General features: G+C 42.4%; 1 protein-coding gene across 1 annotated transcript in view; it reads left to right on the forward strand.

The window, feature by feature from the left end:
* The first annotated feature begins 245 nt into the window (after positions 1–245).
* The window catches only part of DPT (dermatopontin), a 37739-nt gene continuing 17826 nt past the window's right edge, over positions 246–20158 (forward strand). The window contains exons 1-4 of the mRNA XM_001135049.7: positions 246–367; positions 1404–1652; positions 4051–4585; positions 19091–19216. Of these exons, the coding sequence (XP_001135049.1) occupies positions 4281–4585; positions 19091–19216 (431 nt within the window). The 5' untranslated portion in view covers positions 246–367; positions 1404–1652; positions 4051–4280. The remainder of the gene's footprint in view (positions 368–1403; positions 1653–4050; positions 4586–19090; positions 19217–20158) is intronic.

Here is a 20158-nt window from a genome sequence, read left to right on the forward strand (position 1 = left end):
AGAACAGACAAATCCATAGAGACACAAAGTAGATTGATTGTTGCCTAGGGCTAAAGGATGAAGGGAAATGGAGAGCGACTACTGATGTGTTCAGGGTTTCTTGTTGGGTGGTTAAAATATTCTAAAATTGCTTGTGGTGGTGGTTGCATAAACTCTGTCAACATACTAATTTAAGGGATATATTGAATTATATACCTTAAGTGGTGAATTGTATGGTATGTTAATTATATCTCAATACAGCTGAAGAAGGAGGAGGATAAGGAGAGAGAAAAGAAGAATAAGAGAAAGAAGAAAAAGAAGAATGGAGGCTTTTGAATGCTCTTTGTCAGAATCTCCAAAATATCTCAAGTCCTTTATCTACTAGGAGGTAAGATAGCCCAGTGGTGAATTGTGTGGGCGCCAGAATCAAAATTAGTGAACTGAGTTATATAGGCTTCAGTATCACTACATAACTTCTTGAGAAGTGACACCTGGAATTTGGGTAGAGTGTTCGGCATTATCTGCTATACAGTAATTCTCACTTTAGTCAGTATCAGGTTACCTAAAGGGCTTGTTCAAACACACATTGCTGGGCTCTACTCCTACAGTGTCTGATTCAGTAGGTCTGAGAGGGGCCGGAGGATTTGCATTTCTAACAAGTTCCCAGGTGATGCTGATGCTGCTGGTTTTAGAGCAACACCCCAAAAACTACTTATTGAACATTTAGTTCTTTAAAGTCCCCAGGGTCTATTGAGTAGACTTTTCAAATAACAGCAGAAATGCGTAGCGCAAATTAGTTATATGTGTATGTTAATATACATACTTCATAAGTGCATTATTTGACAATTATTCCTAAATGTTATAATTAGTAACTGTAACTTTGATGAAATGATGGAAGGAATTGCAGAATGGGAATCAGAAGACATGGGGTCATATCCTTCCAGTTCTAGAAATTTGGCCCAAAATGTTCTCTCACCACAGTTTCCCCATCTGTGAGAAACTAATTCCAATAATGCCTCACTAACATATAAAGTTATGAGGAAGATAACATAGTAACCTAGTTGAAAACACATGGTCAACTGTAAATGCATTAATCTTATGTTCTCAATGTCTGCGTATGGAAATCATTCTCTATGCGGCCACCAGAATCTCTCTCAAAGGCATCAGCACTTTCTGGAATCTCCTGAGACACTGGATGAGTTAGGTTGCTTTCAGCTTTAAGTAACAGAAATCTATATTCAAACTGGACCATAGCATGAAGATATTTATTTTTGCACATTACAGGGAATCCAGCTGAGGTAGTTCTAGCTGTAGTTGAAAGAAATCTGCAGAGAATGGAGATCAGGCAGAGGCCCTGGAAATTGTTGGAAAACAAATGTATAATAAAGATGAGTGTTTATGATAATCTGCTTTGTCTCTTACAGCTCTTTAAGGTTTAAAATAGCTCATATCATGTCCAGAATGCAAGATACAACTCATGAGCATCAGGATGATAAACTGAAAAAATAAAAAAAAGAAAACCCTCTAGCATAGAGGTTCTCAACCCTGGCTTCTGGTGAGAAGCCTATAGGGAGGGTTTCAAAGGACGTCATTGTCGGGACCCTGCTCAGAAGCTTCTGATCTGATTGGTCCAGAAATTGCTTAGACTCTGGAGGTTTCCAAAAGCTTTCCAGGTAATCCTTAAATGCTGATAAGGTTGAGAATGATTGCTTCAGCATATCGTGAATCAGAGAGATCATTCTGAGCTAGGAAGAATTCCGATGCCAGCACTGGGCAGTTACTTACGGATGGAAGTGGTGGGAGAAGATGGCACTAAAAACAAAACTAAGCCTCACATAGCTGTTCAGCCCAGAGCCTCTCCCCCTAGCTTCAGTAACCATGATCATCAGAGAAAACTGCATGCCCAGCACACACACACACACACACACACACACAGAGTTACTTGTTGCTTTATTCTCATGTATGACTGTCTTTCCCTTTCAAGACTATCTTGGTGTTTGATCTAGACTGAATACCATCTGGTAAATGTGCCATAGGCTAGGCAGACGGTGAGATTAATAGTGTGATTTTTCTCTGGCTCCACATTCCTTTAGGAAAGTGACTCTTAGCAATTGATGTGAATAAGAATCACCTGGAAATTTTTTTTTTAAATATAAATACCTGAGCACCCCTTGTGAGGTTATGATTTAGCAGGCCTGGAGAAGAGCCAGAGTCTACATTTTAACAAACTTCACAGAGGCTGTAGATAGAATTGGTCTATGATCACAATTCTAAGAAACTTTAAGAACAACACTGACGAGAAATGGGAAATACTATGTGCTTAAGAGATGCCCAAAGGTTTCAAAAAATTTGAAAAGCCAAATCATCAACGGATGCATGGAATGGGTAATGAGCACATGAAAAGATGCTCAAAATCATGGATCATTAGAGAAATGAAAATCACAACCACACTGAAATATCACTACAAACCTATTTGAATAGCTAAATTTTTTTTAATGGCAATTTTCTGGTAGTGGTGGGCAATGGTATCACCACTTCGGAAATCAGCTAGGTAGTTTCTTGCTTTCTTTTTTTTTTTTTTTTTTTTTGAGATGGAGTCTCGCTCTGTAGCCCAGGCTGGAGTGCAGTGGCACAATCTCGGCTCACTGTAAGCTCCGCTTCCCGGGTTCATGCCATTCTCCTGTCTCAGCCTCCCGAGTAGCTGGGACTACAGGCGCCCGCCACTAAGCCCGGCTAATTTTTTGTATTTTTAGTAGAGACGGGGTTTCACCGTGTTAGCCAGGATGGTCTCGATCTCCTGACCTCGTGATCCACCCGCCTTGGCCTCCCAAAGTGCTGGGATTACAAGCATGAGCCACCACACCCGGCCTCAGTAGTTTCTTTTAAAGTTAAACATACATTACCTTGTGAACCAGCAATCTCACTCCTAGGTATTGACCCAAATGAAATAAAAATTTGTTCACACAAAAACCTATACATAGATGTTTATATCAACTTTATAATTACATTTATGTAATCATTATATAAAATATAATGAATATAAAATTCATTACATAAAAAGTAATGAATTTTCAAAAACTGGAAACAACCCAAATGTCTTTCAACTAGTAAATGTATAAACAATCTGTGGTACATCCATGCTATGGAATATTACTCAACAATAACAAGAAACAAAATACTAACACGTACAATGAGATGTTGAATTTTAAAATGGATGAATCTTAAAAGCATTATGCTAAGTGAAAGATGGACATGAAAGGCTACGTGTGGTATGATTCCGTTTACTTGACATTCTGGAAAAGGCAAAACTATAGAGACAGAAAGTAAATCAGTGGTTACCAAGGGCTGGGTGTTTGGGAAGATTTGACTGCAAAGGGATATAAGGGGATGTTTTGGATTGATGGAACTGTTCTAAGTCTTCATTAGGGTGCTGGCTATATTACTGTACATTATGTATTTTAAAAGGTGAATTAATTATATGTAAATTATAACTCAATGAAAAGAAAATTCAATGTGAGGGCAAAAATACTGAAGGATAAATAGGGGGTTTATTTAGATTAAACCCATTACATTTTTGAGAGCAGAGCACACTTTCTAGACTTGACTGGGTCCAATTTCAGCAGCATGGTAGAATGCTTAAGTGTAGAAATCATATCCAACTTATCTCCCCATGGGCCCATAGTACTTCCTTATGCAACTTATGAGTTCTCAGAGTAGCCCTGCAAACTGGTATACCCACGCTTATACTCAAGGGTTAAAAAGTGTTGGATTGACAACTTAAAAAAAAAACAGGCATTCAGGCTTACAGAAATCTTAGATGGCTCTGTTACTTCAGTCTATGATTTCGGTATTTTGAAATCACTGTCTGGGTATTTGTGTGGCCCGGAAGGCTAGTTTGGAGAACAAATACAGGGGTTTGCTAGTAGCGGGTAGGGTAGGACAGAAAGGGGTGAGGTGCTGAAAGGTGAGGGACAAATATGCTAGTAATCAGTGTTTTTCAAGTGAATATTTCTACAGGGTGGAGCAGCAGTTGGCTTTTATAATCTACATACAAAGTTGTTCTTTCTCCAGGAAGCTTCTTAGACTTACATGCTGCTGGTATATTCCTAGAATTCCACCTTAAAACAAGCTGAATGTCCTTATGGCTGACATCTCAGCATGGAAAAGTTTTGCTTAAGCAATGACACACTGCAGTTGGATCCTTCTCACCCACATCTGGAAGCCACATGTCAGCGGCAGCTATATAAAACGGTCAGACCAGCAATCTTAGAGTGACATTGTTTGCCAAAATCCCAGGCAGCATGGACCTCAGTCTTCTCTGGGTACTTCTGCCCCTAGTCACCATGGCCTGGGGCCAGTATGGCGATTATGGATACCCATACCAGCAGTATCATGACTACAGCGATGATGGGTGGGTGAATTTGAACCGGCAAGGCTTCAGCTACCAGTGTCCCCAGGGGCAGGTGATAGTGGCCGTGAGGAGCATCTTCAGCAAGAAGGAAGGTTCTGACAGACAATGGAACTACGCCTGCATGCCCACACCACAGAGCCTCGGGGAACCCACGGAGTGCTGGTGGGAGGAGATCAACAGGGCTGGCATGGAATGGTAAGGGCCAGTCCCTGCACTGCACTGGGGCTGGGAACATCTCTGCATATCCCTCCTCCTGGGGGCTGCTAGACTCTCAAGGAATATCAGTAACCAAAGCCTGGGCAAATCCCACCCCAAACCTCACCACTGCATGCTCTGGGTGGAGCAGGGCTGCTGCTGAGCAGATTACATGACAGGACAAAAACCTGGGATGGGGAGTGTCTGTGGGAGACAGACTCCTCTGTGGCTCTGTTCCTTCCAGAAGCTGTTCTACCTACTCTCAGTTTGGGCCAGGGGCTGGTGTAGGTCGGCGAGAAGCTTGCTTACCAGACTACCAAAAGATATGTACAGAAACTGAAAGTAAGAAACTTTATAGAAATTAAAACTTGCTATGCCATCGGAATGGCATTTTTCTTTTTTACAAATTTATTTTTACCATTTTACAAAAGTACTGGCCCACAGTAGTTTGGGAACAAGAAAAATAAACAATTGATCTCTCAGCACGGAGGGTTTGAGAACTATTGATTTAGAGCAAGTGAATGGAAAAGAGGGGACAAGGACATTTAGGCAAAAGAAAGTGGAATTAAATAGCTGTCTACTGCCTTGATTAAATGTGCTCTCTCAATTATGAGTACTGAGGTCCTTCTCTCTGCCTGAATTTAAAGTGGGTTTTATTGCTGGAAAATAGTTTACTAAAGGGTTTTGGAGAGAGGTGCTGTCTTCCCCTGACTGCATTCTGCCCTAAGCAGTGGCATGGAATTTTTTCGAGCTTGTACTTTTTTGTGGGGTGTGATTATCTCAGCTGGGTCTCAGCCCAGGTGCTTGGTCAGGAGCTCATCCTAGTAGGCACTGACTGCTAGGCTGATTATTTACAACAGCCTAGATGGAGCCAGCACTCTAGGAGGCTTGGAGGAGAGAACGGAGGAGGCAGTCCAGGGAGGAGGAAGCCCACCTGGAGGGCTGCTGCATGTGCTATCTGTAGAGCAACCCAGATGCGTGGCAACAAGTACTTAGTGTAGTGGGGATTGGAGGGGTCAAGCACAAAATCTGGCCAGGTGTGGTGGCTCACGCCTGTAATCCCAAACACTTTGGGAGGCTGGGGAGGGAGGATCACTTGAGATCAAGAGTTCGAGACCAGCCTAGGGAACACAGCCAGACCCTATCTCTACAGAAAAAAAAAAAAAATTAGCCCGGTGTAGTTGCATGCAGCCTGTGGTCCCAGCTACTCAGGAGGCTAAGGTAGGAGGATCACTTGAGCCCAGGGAGTCGAGGCTGCAGTGAGCCATGCTCGCACCACTGTATTCCCTCCTGGGTGGCAGAGCAAGACTCTGTCTCAAAAAAAAAAAAAAAAAAAGAAAAGAAAATAGAAAAAAGAAAAAGCATAGAACCCTGGGGGACACAACCAGTAGAGAGGTGATGATGGGAAATCCAAGAGGAAGAAACACCGATGGGTGGGGGAGTCAGGAAAGAGTGCGGGCCTTTAAGTAATAACAACAGCTACCATTTATTGAGTGCTTACCCTGAGCAGACTCCATGCTAAGTGCTTTATGTGGATCATCTCGTGTAATGCTCAAAACAAGGGTATATGCCATTTATAGGTAGACAAATTGCAGTCTAGAGATCCAGTATTTCCTCGGCTAGAAAGCTGGGGTTTGGATCCACAGAGTCTTTGCTTCAAAGAGCTTGTGCTTTGCCACAGTGATGGGCTCCTGAGAGGCTGCTGCCTCCACCCAGCGTGGGCTCCCACCCGACAGCTGACTCTGTCAGCAGAGCCAGTGCCACCGGACCAGACTCAGGGCAGTTCTTCCTCCTGGAGAGGGTGGGGACCTGCAAGACCACAGCAGAAGCCCAGCCCCAGAGGGATGATCCCTACTTGGTTACCAGGACTGTGGAGGGGCTCAGCCGGACTGTAGAAAGGGTGGGGAGAGGACTCACACAGGCAGCAGCAGGTGAGGGTGCCGGAGCTGTGGAGGCTGCTTGGACAGCCTTTGTGGGCCATTCTCATCCACCCCCACGGCCTCTGGTGAGCAGATTTAGTTATTCAAAACCCCTTCTGACAGATGCTGATTCAGAGACCAGGCTCACCTTGATTGTTGTCTCCATGACTCCTCACAGCCAGGCCCACTGCCTAATGTGGAGCATGGCAATGACCTAATTACAACTGTCCCTCCACTCCTCACCTCTCAGGAGCACCATCACATGGGTGCGACTCCTTTCTAACAGGCCTTTTTAGTGCCACAGTCAAGCAGCACTCAGCCATAGTTCCCCAAGCCGTAGAGGAAGAGCCCTAGGCTCTGAATCAGGAGGCCTGGGTCTGGATCCTGGTTCTAATGACTTGTGGTGTGACCTTGGCCCAGACGCTCAGCCCTCCAGTCTCCCGCCTCATTTGGAAAGTGAGCAGTCAGGCTGCATGATCTCTGAAGGCTCCACAGAACTGTGGCTCACCCCTGAAAACACTCTTGGCTTTTTCTTGCATTCTGTTGATCTTTGTGTTCATCCCTGCTAGAGAGAGAAGCCAAATGATGTTTAGTTTTAAACTTGCCAACTATGACTGGTTTGTCATGAACTCCCAAACTATTTGAAGAAAAGCAAAAGAGGAAGAAGGTGAAATAACATGATTTTATTTGGCCCATGGGAGTCAAGGGAAAAGCTGACAGGCGAGACACCTCTTCCACCTCCTCTTTCTCGGCATTTTTGGGTGTGCAGTGTCTAGTAATTTTGGTTTCCTTTCCTCCTTCCACCCTCTGTTGTCTCCTTCTCCCCCTCTACTAATCACAGGGTTGAAAACTCACAAACATGCAAAACAACTTCTTTACAATAAGATCCAGCTGCCCCAGGACTGACACGAATTACCCTGGAAGCACTTTTAAAAATGATTATGCCTTTGAGTTCAGCCTCCAGTCTCAGTGAAAAATCTGTAAGGAAAGCAATTGCTTATGGGCTGGGGAGCAATTACATCTTACGTTGGCTACAGGCTTAGTCTGTTCTCAGGGAACAGTTGTTGATGGTTTTGTGCAGGTGGGCTGCCTTGTATAACCAAATTAGCTTTCAGGTTTATTTTAAAAGAGGGGAGGAGTCTCGAATATAGGCTTGACAATAGCACATAGGATCTGCTAAAAAGAAAATCTTTCTAATCAAAGTGCCATCTTTAAAAGGTGTTGCCATCATAGCTGAGTGGTCTGTGGTGCTGCCATTGATCACAGTTTCTCTGTTGAAAACCACCTCTTCAAGTGTCGGCTTCTGAAGTTTGGATGATGGTCTCTGGCACTAACAACTGCCAGGAGGCCTTACCTGGGTCCCCATGAGTGGTATTTCACCATCCCAGGGCATGCCTAGGTTGTTCTCAGGGAATCTGCTCTAACTTGGGTCAGCACGGGCTGTAGGGCACTGGGTCCTGTGTGGAATAAGATGAAGGTGAAATTTTCTAGTGAGATTGAGCTACTGTGTAGCGGAAGGAGCCCTGGGCTTGGATGCAGGAAACCTGGATTCACAGCTCCTGCTTGTATCTGTGACATTTGGTATCTCATTCTGGCAAAAAAGAAAGAGAAGAAAGGAAGAAAGAAGAAAGAAAGAGAGAGAGAGAAGGAAGGGAGGGAGGGAGGAAGGAAGAATTGAAGGAAGGAAGGAAAGAAGGAAGGAAGGGAAAGAGAAAGGAAAGGAAAGGAAAGGAAGAAAAAGGAAGGTGTGACTCCCACCTCACAAGCTGCTACTTGTGTTACTGTGATACTTGTAGGACAAAGTATAAGAAAACTATAAAGCAAATTGAAGTCTAAAACAAATGCCTAGCACATCATGGGCAGGTAGTAAAAGTTTAGTGAATCTGAAATTGATGTGGCTGATGTTGGGCAAGCCAGCTTTCCACGGAGTCTGAGTTCAGAGGAAAAGTGTTCCATTTATTGGCATCTACTTTTTACCCTGGGCTTCAAAGAATCTCAAGGAGAAGTTTTGGAGTGGCAGTTTGTGTTAGAGCTGAGTTTATGAATTCAATGACAAGCCACAGACTGGAGAAGAAGAGAAAGGAATCTATGCAACAGGGCTATGGCAGCATCGAGGTGCATTTGAAGGTGGATAGGTTGGGTGGGAACTCCATTTTCCATGGTAGGACTATTTCCCTAATCTAAGCAAGATCAAGCCTCAGTGTAGTGCAGGGCAGTCATCCTGAGTCATGGTTCTGAGTATTGAGTACTCACAGGGCCCACTTCCTCGGGGATGCTTTCCAAGACCACCTCCTCTCCCCACACATCTGGCTGTCTCCACTCCCTCAGCCTGCTTTGTTTCCTACAATGCCCTTGTCACTACCTGATTGGCATTTGTTTCTTGTTTTGTCTCCCTCACTAAAATATAAGCTTCATGAACACAGGGGCTTTGTCTCATTCACCACTGTATCCCCAGTGCCTAGACGAGTGCTGGTACATAACAGGCCCTCAATACATATGCAGTGAAAGACCAAATCAGCAGTCCAAACCCCAGCCAGTGTCCCCACGGCCCTCCGCAAGGAGGCCTGCAGGTTTTCCCACAGGGAAACCATTTTGCTTATGTCTTTGATTCTCAATATTCCAGTGTCTATAGTAGGCGTTCCAACTGTATTGTTCACATCTCATTTTGATTTATTGCATTTACCAACATGCAGGATGGTGTTTCAAGATTTCTTAAGGATCTCTAAAACATGCACAGAGGATGGCTGACACACTTTGCTGCCGCAGAATGAAGTTTTTATCAGGTTTTCATTCTCTCAATAATCTTAAGGTCTCGATCAATTTCAAAAATTGAAAGTCAACTCTTTATTTCAAAAGCCATAAGGACTAAATGCTGCACAGTAACCTATCCTGGTTTGACATTTGTGGAAGAACTGATGAAATCAGTTTGGTGTTATACCAGGGTTAATTTCTTAGCATTTCTTAGCATTCCTAGACACTCTAGAGTTATGAAAATTAACATTAGAGGAACCTGGGTGAAGAGTATACATGAATTTTGTGTGCTGTCTTTACAAGCATTCTGTAAATCTGAAATTACTTCAAAATAAAATTTAAAAAAATAAATATAAGGATGCGGCACAAACATAGTACAACAGAATCGTGGAATCCCAGCACTGGAGGGGGTCTTCGGCACAATCTAGAGCAACCTCCTTACCTCACAGAATAGGAATAAAGGCCATGAGACTGAAGCAATTAAAAACTGAATAAAAACATTGCTGTCAGGTTAGGAACTGTCATCCTCTTTTTACAAAAGTAGATATAAATATTAGTAGAAGGGGAGAGATGGGTCATGGAGCAATTCTGTTTGGAATTAGGAGAGAAATCCATAACTTTACATAAGTATAGGTTCTATGGCCCTAACCCTGATCTACATGGTGATTTATGATTTATAGAGTATTCTTCATTTATATGTTCATTTGTTTATTCATTCACTACCAAATGCTTATTAGCACAAACTTTCCCAGGCCCCAGGAAGATGGAGATGAATAACATACAGTCTATGCCCATGAGTTATTCAAAAGCTAATATTGTTTGATCTTCACAACAGTATTGGAATCCAGGTGTTTCACACATGAGGAGGTTGCCCTTGCATGGCTAGCAGATGGCAGAGGGAGGACCTGAGCCAGCCAGCCTGATTCCACAGTGCTGTAGGTGATATGAAATGCTGATGTTATTTTTGTTCCCGGATAAAGCCATAGTGAGTGCTGACCTAAAAAAGATATCAAATCCACGTAAGGATGACTTCTGAGGGCAAGAAGGCTGAGTGTGGGAGAGTAGGGTTATGACAGATCTAGGATTCTTGCCAACTTTCCATCTAGGTCACTCTCCTAAGTGCTAGGAATCAATTGTCTGGGGGAACTTGAGCTCTGCAAAAATGGTTGTTGGCTGCTCTTGTAAGGATGGCAAAAGCTCCCTCCTCCCAGGAGGGGATTTGCTTCTGTCAGGGAACCTGCAGGACACAATCTTCTCAATCAATAAGAGATGTCTGCAGAGTTAAGATATCGTGTGTGTGTGTGTGTGTGTGTGTGTGTGTGTGTGTGTGTGTGTGTGTGTTTCTTTGAGGTATCTTGAAGTATTGAAAAGTTAATGAAGTTTAGGGTCAGAACAATTCTCAAAATGCAACCCCACTGACCCCACTACTACCTTTACTCAAGTCATCTCAACTCCGAAATACTCAGCTTTCACAACTAAAACACACCTCCCTAGAACTGTTGTTGTGAGAATTAAATAAGATAATATATGTACATTAACGTGTGTCCTTAGGGGAATTACTTACCTTCTCTAAACCTGAGTTTCCTTATACGTAAAATGGTGATCGTGGTGAGAAGCTCATTATTTGAACCCATTTTATAGGATTGTTTTGATAATTAAAATAATTAATGCACGCATAGTGCTAAGCACAATGCCTGCACATTGCAAGTCCTTGATAAAGGTTATTTATTATTACTTTATCATGACTACTCTGTGGAAACTGAGACTCATGGAGACAAGTATCACACAGTTGGTAAATTACAAAGCTGGAGTTGAAAACCAAATTGCTAGATTACAGAGCCTCTGAAATATATCATTTTGCTTTTGGAACATATAATTTAATCACAATCTATAAATATTATGTGTACATTATGAGTGTCTTGAATATTTATTACATTTTAATAGACACGGAGATAGCATTAGATCTCTTGGTTAAAAATATTATAATTGATATTCATAAACTCATGTCAAATTTACTGTGATGCTAACGTAGCTCATGCAATCCCTGTGTGACCTGGAATTGCTCTCAGGACATAAATGCATCTCACAAGATAATCTAGATCTTCTCAGAGGCCTTAGGGGAAGCCTCTCCTGCCTGTATTTTTCCAAAAAAAACTGAGGAATTTGTATTTTTGGAGGCATTCTCACACTGTCCTGTGCTAGGTCTTTCTATCCAGAGATGCTGTTCTGCAGGTCATTTCTGCTTCACTGTTAAAACCTTGTAGACAGACTAGCAGACTTAAAACCTGGACATGGAGAAGACAGCAGAACTCTTACCCAGATGCAGGCAGGAAGAGAGCAGAATGTGTGCAACTTAACACTATTTAAAGAGACTGTTCATATCCCCACCATGGTGGCAGGAGGATGAGCAGTAAACGGTGCAGTGTTCAAAAACTTTGCATTGTAGCCCCATGAGGCTACTCAGTGACAGTATGTGTTAGGTGAAATGTGTAATGGTGATATCAACATGTCACAAGGAAGGAAAGTTAGTATGATTTGGAATTGTCAAGAAAGGAAGGATCTTTGAAGGAGGAGAGGCTTGGTATTGTCTTTTGTGCTCTGATATGTGCTTTCTGAGGCTCCTCTCAGTGTCTAATTGGAGAAGTTCAATCCTGACAATTTCTAATGTAGGCTCCAATATTTACTGAAAGTGATGTTTCGCGACTAGGATGTAGCCTGTCTTTCTATCAGATTACAGGTACTTTTATCATCATGGTAGTAATAACTATGACTTCCCCTGCCTTTCAATTATATACATTGTGCCAGGTTCTACGCTACACTTGATACATAGCATCTCTTTAGTTTTTGTGTAATACTGTCAGGTTAAGAACTGTCATCCTAGTTTTACAGAAGTAGGTATAAATATCAGCAGAAGGGGAGAGATGGGTCGTGGAACAATTCTGTTTGGAATTAGCAGAGAAATCCAGAACTTTGAAGGCTTCTTTTACTGGGCAAACTTGCCCCCAACTGTGTTTGTCTCTGTCCCTTGTCACTTCACTGCTCCACCGTCCCCAACCACTCTCCTATTTCTCTGCTCCTCTGTCTTAGGTACCAGTCTACTTATTTCCAGTATCTGTATTATCATAGTGTCTGCTTATCAGTTACAGTGTCTGGTAATTCTGCCTGTCCAATGTCATAGTGTTTACTTATCAGTACCAGTCTTCTGAAGAGATTCCAGACCAAGTGCAGCATCAGGTATAGAGTAAGTTCTAATGAATATTTGTCAAAAGACTTAATGAACATTCTAAAATTCTGTGGGCCTTTTTATAAATGCCTGATAGCAACTCAAAGAATTATTCTGGGGAGAATAGAATTAACAAAAATCAAAGCTTTACTCTAAAAGAAAGAAACTCTTTTGGTACTATTTAAGACCTCATCCACCTTTGGGGCGGGGAAGAAATTTGGGAGTGTTAAGGATGCTGTGCCACATGGAGTGAGCCACTTGTCTAGATCATGGGCAAAACTTCTCATAGTCCATCTCTGCAGTGGGGTTGGAAACTGGCTAACAGCCCTTGAAACACCTGTGTGTCTGTGAAGCTGGGAAGAAAAAGACCAGCACAACCAGCCCATCTATTATCTATTTAATGAAATTTTGAGAGTTCTTGACCAAGATGGTGCTGCTTCCTTTTACCTTGTTCCTCACTTGACTCAACCCCACACCACACCACCTAAAGTCCAAACTTCTTAGCAAGTCCAACTTCTAAAATTGTATAGAGGGGTTCACCAACAAAACCAGACACTCACACACCTTGCAAATGCTCTGTAATTCTGCCTGTCCAATAGCTTTGGACTTGGTAAAGAATGCAGACAACAAGAAGAAGTCCTGTCCAGCACACCAATCAGAGCTGTGGGACCATCTCGAAGAGATTTATTGTATTCCTTGAGAGCTCATGAACATGAGCTTTGACCTCAAATGAATCTGAGTTTGGGTCCTGGCTCTTCCAGTTACTATCTTGGCCAAGAGTTTTGTAGGCATTATCACTGACTCCACACAGTGCCTTAGGTGAGGCTCCACAAAGCATGTAAAGGTCAGGGCTAGGACTAGAACTCATGTCTGCTGATTCCTCAACAAGGGCTCTTTCCCCTGCACCCCACTGCTTTTATGTTTTACTATTGCAGATACAGGAGAAAGTCTTCCGTTTTAGCTTTCAGGGTGATGGCCCTGAGATAAATCATTTTCAGAAAGTCCACTTTCTCAGAATAGGTTCACAAATGTGTTTTCAGAGGAGGAGTAATTACCTTGTGACTTTCCTTCTAGAAAGCTTCCAGTTTCAGGTGGAGCAGGGCTAACAATACTCCAGTTTCTGAAACTGAAATTGAACCTCAGCCTTCAAAGAGGTGGTAAGAAAAAGAAAGTATGTCTTCTCAGATGGGAAGGAGAGTCTTGTAAGTAAGGTACCAGTGCCCTCCTGCTCTAAGGAAATAGTCTTATTTCCTTAGAGCTGCGGTCATGTCATACAATTCACCAGGATATTAGCCATCGTATTGGTGACTGTTAGGAACTCCTCACTCACATCCATGAAGGGGCCTGAAACTCCCTCCAAGTAGTTTCCCTCCAAGCGGAATAGAGCATTGAGCCACTGCCCTGTTCTCCAGGCCATTCAGGAGCAACAACCAGGTGCTGTGAAGTGAGTCAGAGCATTAGTCATTTGACCGCTACCCATCTCTTTTTAAATTGCGTTTGAGTAACTTTAGCAATGCAATCCCTGCCAGTTCCCCCAGTCCTGTTCCATTTAGAAGTTGCCTCTCTTCTCACCTAGCTCTGTGTTTGTAATCCTGCAGCTATGGCCAGTGTTTAGGTGAGTCTTGTTAAATAAGGAGCTTTGTTAAAAGTGAAAATGAGAGGAATGGAGGAGAGGAATGCCCAAAGCTATATTTATTTTGCCCCCTCATCATGGAGCTGCAGGGAGAGAATGGAAGCAAGAAAAGGGATTGCTCACCCAAGATCCATGTAAACTACTTGGAGAGAGTTTCAGGGCCCTTAATGGAATTGAGTGATGAGCTCTTAAAAGTCAATTCTGCCTCCAATAATGGGACATAGTCGGGTCACTCATTCGGTCCCTCTTTCTTCTATTAAACATTTGCTGGACAACAATGTCAGACACTGCATGGAATACTACTTCCTGAGAGTGGTAAGGCATACTAAAGTACCTGTGCTCCAAAGTGGGTGGCTAAGACATCCAACCTCATTGAGCTTTGTTTTAGGGAAACAGCAGCTCAGGGAGGGCCTATGAATCCTCCAGTGTTTCACTAATTAGAGACAGGGGAGCCAAGGGACAGCTTTTACAAAGTAGACTCATAATTACTGTGTAGACTAAACATAAGTATAATGACACTAATAAGCAATTTATTAATCCCAGGAATTTTACATGCGTTGTCTTATTTGGTCTTCACGAAAACTTTAATACATATGTGCTGTTATTATGTCCATTTTACAGATGGGGAAACTGAGGCTATTAGAGGGCACGAAGCCCGCCCAGATGACACAGCTAAGAACAGTGGAGCCATCCAGCAGCATAGCCAATGCTCTTAGCCACTCTACTATCTGCTCCCCACAGTGTGAAAAGGTACCCCCACAAAGATCCGGCTCTGGAAGGAATGCTTTCACATACCAAACTCCTGAACAGGCTGACTCTACCAAAACGTGAAGGCAATCAAACCAAAGCCGGAGGAGGAGGGTTATGTTTGTTTATCTAACTTTCACTATATGTTCTCAGGCTCTGAGTCTGTAGGGTCCAAATAATCTTCACAGGGCAGAGTTATCTGAGGTGGTGTGTGAGAAAGTGACACACACTTCCCGTACAGGCACTGGGGCCAGCAGCCTGGCCAACAGCTGGCGGGGAATTTGTGGAACTTGGATTGCCTTCAGAACTGGTACTCCATGAAACAGTTCGGCTTATCTTCCTACATTTATTTTTACTTAGGGGAACTTACCCCCATGGGAGCTCTGTCCCCTATAGGGGTCTGAGTACAGAAGACAAGCCAAAACAATGGAACAACAACTCCGTGGAAACCACAGCCCAGCTCAGTTCTGAAAGGGCTTTGTTTTAGAGGAAGGCAGCATTTTAGTGATGGTAGGAGAACAGGTCACAGAGAGCACTAGCTTATGGCAACCTTCTCTTTTTGGACACATATGAGTTTTGCTTATGATTCTTAGAGCTTCATATTGAAATTACCTCTCACCTACTTTACTAAGAATTAGGATAGAATAGAACACCCTGGTAGATCAGCCCCTAAAGCTACCTTTCCACCATATCATGAGCCTAGTCCATTCCACTCATATAGCTTGCTGAAGTATGCCAGGCATTTACAAAGTGATTAGTATACTCCTGATGAGATGCGAGCAATGGTAGAATGAAGAAGGCTACATCAGTCATATGCAGAAAACTGAAACTGGACCCCTTCCTTACACCTTATACAAAAATTAACTCAAGATTAATTAAAGACTTAAAGGTAAAACCCAAAACCATAAAAATCCCAGAAGAAAACCTAGACAACACCATTCAGGACACAGGCATGGACAAAGACTTCATAATAAAAAACACCAAAAGCAATTGCAACAAAAGCTAAAATTGACAAATGGGATCTAATTGAACTAAAGAGCATCTGCATACCAAAAGGAACTATGATCAGAGTGAACAGGCAGCCTACTGAATGGGAGAATATTTTTGCAAACTACCCATCTGACAAAGGTCTAACATCCAGAATCTACAAGGAAATTAAACAAATTTACAAGAAAAGAAGAAACAATCCCATCAAAAAGTGGGCAAAGTATATGACCAGACACTTCTCAAAAGAAGACATTTATGTGGCCAACAAACATATGAAAAAAAGCTCAACCTCACTGATCATTAGAGAAATGCAAATCAAAACCACAATAAGATACCATCTCACGCCAGTCAAAATGGTGTTTATTAAAAAGCCAAGAACCAACAGATGCTGGCGAGGCTGTGGAGAAATAGGAATTCTTTTACATTGCTGGTCGGAATGTAAATTAGTTCAACCATTGTAGAAGGCAATGTGGTGATTCCTCAAGGATCTAGAACAAGAAATACCATTTGACCCAACAATCCCATTAATGGGTATATACCCAAAGGACTATAAATTATTCTACTGTAAAGACACATGCACAGGTATGTTTACTGCAGCACTATTTGCAATAACAAAGACATGGAACCAACCCAAATGCCCATCCGTGATAGACTGGATAAAGCAAATGTGGTACATATACACCATGGAATACTATGCAGCCACAAAAACAAATGAGATCATGTCCTTTGCAGGGACATGGATGAAGCTAGAAGCCATCATCCTCAGCAAACTAACACAGGAACAGAAAACCAAACAGTGAATGCTCTCACTCATAAGTGGAAGTTGAACAATGAGAACACATTGACACAGGGAGGGGAACAACACACACTGGGACCAGTCAGGGGGTAGAGTGTGAGGAGAGGGAGAGCATTGACAAATAGCTAATGCATGCGGGCCTTAAAACCTAGATGACAGGTTGATAGGTGCAGCATACCACAATGGCACACATATACCTATGTAATAAACCTGTACATTCTGCACTTGTATCCCGGAACTTAAAGTAAAATAAAAGAAAATTGTAAAACCTAGATACATATATAATAAACTACACAGTTGCACATACCAAAAAAAAAGGCTAGATCATCAAAGAGCCATAGGTCTCAATTTACACCTTAACCTGCCTTACTGAGCCCCTATAGCTGAGTTTTCTAGTCTGCCAGAACTTCTTACAAGTCCTGGGAACAGGGAATTCAAGCTAATTTACATGGTTGACCGAATACCGAGCCCATCTCTCAATTCTTCTCACAACATAATAGCAAAGTGATTGATACAGAACAGTAGTAGAGTATGAGATGTTTAATAAATGAATGAATAAATAAATAAATAAATGCATATTTGAATTACATACATTAGGTGAATAAATGAATAACAAGTAATAATAAATTTAAAAGGACAGATGATTTCTGACGACAGACAAGTAATATATTTAATATCTAATTTTGTTAGATCTGCAAGTTCATTTTCAGCAATGGAAAAGAATAAATGAAATCCAGTTGTTGATAATGTTACAATTTGTGTGTCAACAAGGCCTCTCTCACCAGTCAGCACACGGTACTTATTTTATGCATTATATTTTCTGGAAACTTATCTTCCCATAAAATACAAGGTTGCATTCCAGCAGCTGTCTGGCCATGCACATAGACAACTGCCTGCTCTGGCTCTGCCCACTCATAAGAGGGGATAGACCAATGGCTGGGATGGTGGGAAATGCAAAGAAGGAGAGGTAGCTGAAGAACTATTTTGGAAGGGTTTGAGAAAGAGCTCATTCTATAAAGTGGAAATCCACTGGATTTCATCAAAGGGCCATGGCTCACCATACCCATCTGGGCTTTGCATGCTGTGTGGGGGCAGAACAAATGATCATCCTTGTGCTCAATTTCCAGGGCTCTGCTGTTAAGCAGAAGAAATGTTTATTTGAAATTCGTCAATACATTGTGCTTCTCTTTGTCTTCTTTTTATTTTAAATTCCAGTAAAATGAATTATAATATCCTTTATTTTAAATGACACGAATAATACAATCTTGAATTTGTAAAATTCTAGATGTAAAATTCTAGATCCTGGATAAGTAGCAAGAACAGTGGAAATGCCCTGACTGTGTAGAGCTTATGGTCTTGTGGGTGGTGGAAAGATTCCTGGATAAGTAGCAAGAACAGTGGAAATCCACTGTGGTCAGGTAGAAAATAGTGTTCTCATCATCACAGCAAAAAGTGGGAAGCCTGAAGACGCCATAGGAATTGGGCCCAGGAATGGGAGAAAATCATACTAGAGATGGAACAAAGGAAGAAATGATTGTACTATTCTAAGTCAATGTTTAGTTCAAAAGGTGCTTTGAAGACCAGCAGCAGCACAGGTAGAATGAAAGAGCAAAAATTATTTCTTGTCTGTGGACTGGAGTGGAGCGGTTATATATTTGAAGAATTAGGACTAAGCAGCTAGGACAGGAAAGGGATCTTTAGAGGGGGTTTGAGGCATTCAGTTGGCCTGTTGCAACTCTGTAAGGACTGCCTCCACAGCCAGGATTCTTGGTGGCCACCAGGAATAGAATTCTGAGAAAAACATGCCATGGCTGTGTAGAGCTTATGGTCTTGTGGGTGGTAGAAAGATTCCTGGATAAGTAGCAAGAATCTGGGTTGTGGTCCCAGCTTTCCTACTGGGCTGCCCTGGGCACATTCACCATGCCCATCTGGGCTTTGCATGCTGTGCAGGGGCAGAACGAATGATCATCCTTGTGCTCAATTTCCAGGGCTCTTCTCTTAGGCAGAAGAAATGTTTATTTGAAATTCATCAATACGTTGTGCTTCTCTTTGTCTTCTTTTTATTTTAAATTCCAGTAAAGTGAATTATAATATCTTTTATTTTAAATGGCATGAATAATACAATCTCGAATTTGTAAAATTCTAGATGTAAAATTCTAGATCCACCCATTTATGCAGGCTTCCATCTAACAATATATATTGAAAGAGGTATGACAGGGGCAGTGTTCCCTAAATTTTGTCCAGTTAGAAAATTCTGAGTCACTTAAATTTTAATGGAGGGGCTGTATTATTTCTACAAATATAATAAAGACTATTATTTGCATAAAATGGAATAAATTGTTAGGAATCTAGGTCAGAGAAAGAGTGTGTAACTGTGGCAGTGGGGTCTTGGGAAGGGGTCTGTGTATGTGTCACTGTTCTTAGGTTCCTGGGGTTGTCTTCTCTTCAGGTACCAGACGTGCTCCAACAATGGGCTGGTGGCAGGATTCCAGAGCCGCTACTTCGAGTCAGTGCTGGATCGAGAGTGGCAGTTTTACTGTTGTCGCTACAGCAAGAGGTGCCCATATTCCTGCTGGTGAGTCTGGCAGCCGACCAAACCCTCATGACTCCTGGGGTGGGAGAGGAACCTAGGAAGTGCTCTGGCCCCTGTTTCTAGCTTCAGGTAAGCTTGAGGTTCACACACAAGCCTGGAAGGCAGCGCTGGCATATAGACAAGAATGAATGAATGACTTAGGAGGATGTTCCTGCCAAGAGGGATCTTTTGGGTTATCCAACCCCCCACATCCTTCTTTTGGCAGAAAAGGAAACAGAACCATAGAGCCGGCAGTGACTGGCCCAAAGTCACCCACCTACTCTGTGGGAATGCCAAGTCTTAAGCTTAGGCCTACTGACTCCCATCCCAGTGCTGTTCTCCTTCTCCCCAACTTCTGGTAACTTCTCATCATATCCAAGGCTGCAGGGCCTATTTGGGAACCTAGTTTCCTGCAGTCTTTCTCTGGGAGAAACCAATCCTCTCATGGGTCAGAGTCTAGTACATAGTTATAGACAAAAAAAATAAAAAATTTAAAAATTTAAAAATTTTAAAAAAAGATTGTGCTGTTTTCTGGATCCATGTGGAATTCCAGCCTCTGATATTTTGTTTCTTTCCCTATCCCTGGGCTGATGCCGAATATCTCCTGACCTAGCCTTCCAATTGACTAGGAGAATGTGTATATTGTCATTTGCCCTGATGACTTACACTGGGTGTTGATAACACAACTGGCCCAGGTCTTTTTTATCTGAAAACGAGCCAGGCATTTCTGCCTTGGGCAAGGGGATCCAGAAGTGTCAACATGTGAAGGTTGGCTCCCTCAAGTGATTGATCTCTCTACAGTTTGATGCTTGCAAGGACAGCTTCACAGGTCATGCTTATTCTCTGCAATCAGACAGCTTACTCCCCAGATGCCCAGTGGCACACCGTATCTCTAGGGATACAAAGCCCCAAAAGCTTAACGTTTTTCTTTTTAAAGTAAGGACC

This window comes from Pan troglodytes, chromosome 1, assembly GCF_028858775.2.
Source record: "Pan troglodytes isolate AG18354 chromosome 1, NHGRI_mPanTro3-v2.0_pri, whole genome shotgun sequence".
Lineage (NCBI taxonomy): Eukaryota > Metazoa > Chordata > Mammalia > Primates > Hominidae > Pan > Pan troglodytes.